This window comes from Sorex araneus, chromosome 10 (genome assembly GCF_027595985.1).
Source record: "Sorex araneus isolate mSorAra2 chromosome 10, mSorAra2.pri, whole genome shotgun sequence".
In the NCBI taxonomy this organism is placed as follows: domain Eukaryota; kingdom Metazoa; phylum Chordata; class Mammalia; order Eulipotyphla; family Soricidae; genus Sorex; species Sorex araneus.
In genome coordinates, this window is record NC_073311.1 from 18,761,518 (window position 1) to 18,767,427 (window position 5,910).

Here is a 5,910-nt window from a genome sequence, read left to right on the forward strand (position 1 = left end):
TCCCCAAAAGTAGGTTACCAGAGCCCTCTGCCTACCTGTCTGCAGCACTATTATGGGGTCACAGGAGTGAAACTCACTAAGATAAAAGAGCACTGAGTCCAGCTCAGGCAGTTCCTCCACCCAGAATCACCAAGTAGGTAAATCCGTTTCCCCTTAGGGCTCAGAATGAAATGAGAGGAATCTTCAGATAAAACAAAGCACATATATGAATATGCATGTATGATCTTTTTCTCCCCCCCCATTCCCTTACTCTTGCTGTCTCTTATGCAATGTCCAGGGGTGTCACACAGTGATGTGAGCACATGGGGTTAGGTCCTTGCTGACTGCACAGTTTAGCTGTCGGGCCCGTATGTTTTGTTTGTAGTGTGTTAGAGTACACTGTGTGAGCACACTCGCAGGTGGAGTGTATCTGGGATGGAACTGACAGACTCACACCTGCAGTGCAGGCACTCCGCCACTCTATTCCTCTCTAGATAATTTTATGAGCAGCCTCGTGGAAAATAGGGAAGATTACCAAGTGGGTCATGGGACTGCCAGTTGTGGGAGCAGCTGTGATGCTATGTGAAAAGAGAGGCATGAGGCAAGTGACACACAAGGTTCCTCAAACACCCACAAAATGACCCCTGCCTGGAGTCTCCCCAAAACAAAATGGTATGTATAGTGATATTTAAAAATCAATTTTAACATATTTAATATTGTTTTAAGAACCAACATTCAAAATACTTCAACTTATATGCATGATTAATTCTTCACTAACTAAAGCCAACACCATCTCTGAAGGTTTCCTTGCTAAATCAATCATTAACCTAAATTGTCAGCTAGCCCAGGGGTTTTCTGAGAGTCTCGGGACTAGATCAAGGAAGCAGCACTTGAGAGGCTCAAGACAGCAGCAATTTACCAAACCAAATCAGAAAGATGCCTAATTATTTTGTTAATTTTTGGCTTTTGGACTATACCTGTCAATGTTCAGGTTTTACTCCTGGCTCTGCACTCAGAGATCACGTCTTGTGGGCTTGAGGGACATTATGGAGTGCCAAGGATTGAAGCTGGGTCTGCCACACGCTAGGCAAATGCCCTATCTGCTTTTCTATCATTCTGGCCCAAGAAAGATGTCAATATTTTATTACCACATCCAGCTCTCAATGCACTTCAGTGAATAGCATATTAGTTAATTTAATAGAACAGTAAAGTTTTCTCCTTTTGCTGTTATCAATCACTTTCATCTGGGAATAGGTAAAAGCTGCATGAAGAAAATGTATATATAATCAATTATAAGCACATAAGGATTCACTTCAAAGTCTCACTCCTGGTTGGTGGGTGAATATATTCAGGGGAACACATATGATTCCACAGATCAAACCCAGGTCTGCTGCATGCAAAGCAAGCATCATAGTCACTGTACTAAAGGTGGACTTGGACCTTTACTTAATAAACACTCCTTAAGATTGTCAAGGTCATATTTTAAGAGGAGACTATGGCAAGGTTAATAGGTAAGGGGAGAGAGAATACAATGTGCCATAACAAATATATCTTCTATGTCTGGGACAGTCATGCTGGTATCATTAGTCCCAACGGTCTATTTCCATGCTGTCAATGTTAGGGCACAGATGAACTAGTATGACCAACAGGTTGGGGGAAAAAAAAGAAGAAATTAAAAATGTATGGCCAAGCTGAGGAAGAAACAATGCTATTTATTAAGTTTCATACTTGATAACATAACAGGCATTGAACTAGGAATTTCTTATATTTCTTTATTGATAATCACCACAGCTGAGTGAGCTAAATGCTGTTATTGCCATTTCATGAGCAGTAGGTTCTATCTACACTGAATTCAGTTATAACTTACATTTTTAAACTTTCAATGCTATACAGACACTTGCAAATTCACATTAGAAAAAAATATTCTCAGTTACGTGTTATTGTTGAACTCTGGCTATACAATAAAAATAAGCCACACCAACAGCAAACACATTAATTCCTTTCACAAGCTCTTAAGGATAAGATTTAAAAAAGTATAAAATTCATATTCCTTGAAGGAGGGAGGTGGGTACACTCACTGGTGATGTGTGTGGTATTTGGAATTATGTACATGGAAAATCACCAATAACAATATTGTAAACCACAGAGCCTCAAAATTTAAAAATAAATTTCATGTTGTTTCTGAAATTAATTTTAACTATAGAAATTGTTTCACACAGTACAGAAAATAATATTTCCAGTAACATTTGAAGGTATACAGCTGGTGAAAATTTATTTTTTCATATGAAATAGAAATAAATAAGGAATTATGAAATGAAAAACTAATTTTTATGCTCTTACTTTTTAAATTTTGTTTGGGGGGGCCTCATCCAGTCTGAGAGGTCATTCCCAGCAGTACTCCAAGTGGACCATGTGGTACCAGAGATGGAACCCGGGTCTTTCATATGCAAAACAAATGCTCAGCTCATCATTTTTTGCGCCTTTTGGACGATTTTCTTTTTCTTTTTTTTTTTTTTTTTTTGTTTTTGGGTCACACCCGGCGATGCACAGGGGTTACTCCTGGCTCTTCACTCAGGAATTATCCCTGGCGGTGCTCAGGGGACCATATGGGACGCTGGGATTAGAACCCGGGTCGGCCGCCTGCAAGGCAAACGCCCTACCCGCTGTGCTATCGCTCCAGCCCCTGGACGATTTTCAATGAAGAAAATCTGAGACTTTTAACTCAATGCTTTGGAACATTTGACTAATAATATAAACCTATTTTAAATAAAAGATTATACCAATTTTGCATTATTAAAAAATGCAACAAAACAGGATGTCATTTGAAGATCCCACCCAAGTTAGATGATTCTACAACTAAATACAGAAAGATAAGGAAGGAGGGTGAGTAAGACAAAGAAAAGCAAAAGGATCTTTTTTTTTTTTTTTGCATTTTGGGTCACACCTGGCAATGCTCAGGGCTTACTCCTGGCTCATTACTCCTGGCGTGCTTGGGGGTACATATGGGATGCTGGGAATTGAACCCGGGTCGGCCTCGTGCAAGGCAAACGCCCTACCTGCTGTGCTATCACTCCAGCCCCCCAAAAGGGTAATTTTTTTTAAAAAAAAGTTATACTGGTTTCTTATTTAGATTGAATTGTAAAGTCAGTGATGACATACCTGCTGTACTTAAATCTACTCTCTTTTCCAGTAACTTCTGTGGCTTCTAATTTCATAATTCATCTTCTGAATCTTGATCACAGATCTTGCGAGGTTGTCTCTTGATATTAATTATCAAATCAACTGTCAAAATTTTTGCCAAACACTGAAGAACTGAATTAATTAACTGGTATTTACCAGCCACTGATTCCAAACCTGTCTGACTGCTTACCATTGGTTCACTGACTTGCAAGGCATGAAGAGTTCTTATATACATTTGTGGAAAACTCTGGTTTCTTTTCCGAGATCTACACAGGATTTTGGGGATGCCTAGAAGTGCATTAGCTATTATACTAACAACCATGGTTTCTCCTGGTTGCTGGCATCTTTTAGCATAATTAAGAAGATAGTAATGTAACAAGAGTTCAAAATTACCACCCACTGGCAAAACACAACCTGCCGGTATAGATGAGAAAGTGTAATTCTGGGAAGGACACTCCTCTAGTAACTTAGATTTCATCGGAAATGAAAGAGGTAACAGGCTCTCTTTTCCAGTAACTTCTGTGGCTTGTAAATTTTCATGAGGAATTGCTATTCTAGTATTTTCTGTTGTTGAGCTAGCAAGAGGACTCTCAACAAGTAGCTCAAGGTTGTTAGTAATCCTGGTTTTGTTTGGAGATAAACACTGCAGTGTTTCATTACTCATGTATGAATCTGTTGATGTCTCTTTTGATGCTGAACATGAATTATATGCTTCTAATTCTACCCTTGGAACTACCTCATTTGAATATACTTCAAAGTTTGTTTGAATTTTTGTCAGTTTGTCCATGTTACTTACAGCACTGTCTTCTGATAGTGTTTGTATGGAGTTGTTAGTAATTTCTGATGACTTACTGCTTTCTCTATTGTTCTTAGGAATAAAAGAACTTGATACATAATTTTGGTCACTGGTATGTGTTACATAATTTAGATCAACCTCTTTAAATAACTGCTGAAGCATTTTAAAAGCACCATGTAAAGCATTTTTATGTTGCTCAACAACACCCTGCACAGGTCCACAAAGAACCATAGAATGTGGTATAAATGAACATGTGCTACTCAAGCCAAGATGAGCATACCTTTTGGATCTAAGGATAAAGAACTTGCAGAATTTCACCAGAGCAGTGTTAGCCATTTCACATTGTGGAGAGCTCTGATGTAGTACAAATGGAGTAAGACCTGTGATCCTCTGGATAAGAGAAATTTCTTCAGCAGATAAGCACTCGACCACTGATATACCGTTTAGCCCTGCATAATAAATAACCGACTCTGACTGTTTCACACTAGATAAAATCAGTTTTACATTCTGACTCTGTAAATGTTGCATTATTGCTTCTGTCCTCTGCATAATCCAAAGCTGGGAAGTCTGAAACTGTTTTTCTGAATGGAAAAGAAACTCAGATCCAGAAGTTGAAAAAGAAGGCTGAATGGTTACTGTTACAATCACCATCCTTATGTCACCATCTGCTGGACGGTACACAGAAAAGTCTCTGTGCAGCACAAGCCCTGCTACAATCCTGGAATCTGAAACAGGCAGGCCCGTTGCGCCAACGTTCAGCTCTACAAAGCAGTCATCCACTAACTCTAACACTTCTTCAAATCCACTTTCACCAGATGTGCACTTGAAAAAGTAGTCACTCATCAACTGTGAAATAAAATTGTGACAGTTTCTTCCCACTTTCCCACAAAAGTAGGCTTCTAAAAGTAAAGATAAGGAGCTCCTACACAATGTTCTTTCTTTAGTGGATAAAGAGAAGATGGACAAAAAGTGCTTACTTAAGAATTGATCCATAATGTAGTCTAGTACCGTTGTCTGAAAAGTCAGAAGAGCTTGGGAAATAAATTTCCACTGACAGCAATTTTTCCAATGCCTTCCATGGGTCTGCATATTTTTGGAAATCAAAGAATCCTTTTCTTTGTCTGTCACTGCACTTATTTCTCTGAGCAAATTGCAAAGGAAGATAATAAATGTTTTAGCACCATCTCCTGTTTTCCTTAGATGACTGGAAACACATGCCACCATCATCCTGCACAAAAAAGAAATAAATCAACTAAGACACTCAGCAGGTTGCTTTTGTGCATCTGTTTCAAGCCTAAACCATGCGTTCGTAGCTCTAGATATATAGTATGTTTTAGTTTTTTCGTTCCTTCTATTCCAAGGTTCTAGGATTGGGAGGGGATGGGGAGTGCGAGGGGATGGGGAGTGCGAAGTGCTGGGAATCTTTTCCAAAACTTGACGACCGACAGGTTTTCTATCGATCATGCATTACCTCTAGCTTACAAATATCTCACTCACGCTCAGTTTTTTAGGACAAGAAATTGAAGGCAAGAGCCTGCGGGTGCCCAGCTACGGGCTCTCAGCGGGAACGCGGATACCTGGCTATCGGATGCTCTAAGTGCAGCGCCTCCAGGAGGCGGCCTCCCTCCCGGCTCAGCAGCACCTCGCCGGTGGGTTTCGTACACAAAACTTGACGCCCCTCAGGTCCCACGCAGCCGCTCACGATGGCTTCCAGCACCTCCGCCACCTGCAACGCCACCTTCACAGAAGCCCCCGTTGCCATAGCACCTTGAGTTTGCTCCATTTCCGGTCGCTGGCCGCCACACGGCCGGGGGGCGGAGCCACTAGCGGAAAAGGCGGGGATAAGAGCGGAAGTCTGTGCAAGTGTTTTTTCCGGTTGGGTGAAGCGACTGCCCTTCCGCTATTCCGACAGTTGGGGCGGGGGGTCATGGCCCATTGTTCCGCAAAGGACGCTT

General features: G+C 40.8%; 1 protein-coding gene across 1 annotated transcript; it reads right to left on the reverse strand.

The window, feature by feature from the left end:
* Positions 1-1,671: 1,671 nt before the first annotated feature.
* Positions 1,672-5,748, reverse strand: BBS10 (Bardet-Biedl syndrome 10). The gene is made up of 2 exons (XM_004602816.2): positions 5,533-5,748; positions 1,672-5,183 (listed from the first exon to the last, which is right to left on the reverse strand). Exons 1-2 carry the CDS (start codon positions 5,736-5,738, stop codon positions 3,191-3,193), a joined length of 2,199 nt encoding a protein of 732 aa, XP_004602873.2. The 5' UTR covers positions 5,739-5,748; the 3' UTR covers positions 1,672-3,190.
* Positions 5,749-5,910: the final 162 nt, after the last annotated feature.

Excerpts from the sequence above, each read along its gene's own strand:
- BBS10 (XM_004602816.2), bottom strand. The coding sequence starts at position 5,738 with ATGGAGCAAACTCAAGGTGCTATGGCAACGGGGGCTTCTGTGAAGGTG. Across the intron at positions 5,184-5,532 it reads TTAGAGCATCCGATAGCCAG|GATGATGGTGGCATGTGTTT; the intron begins GTATCCGCGTTC and ends TTTTTTGTGCAG.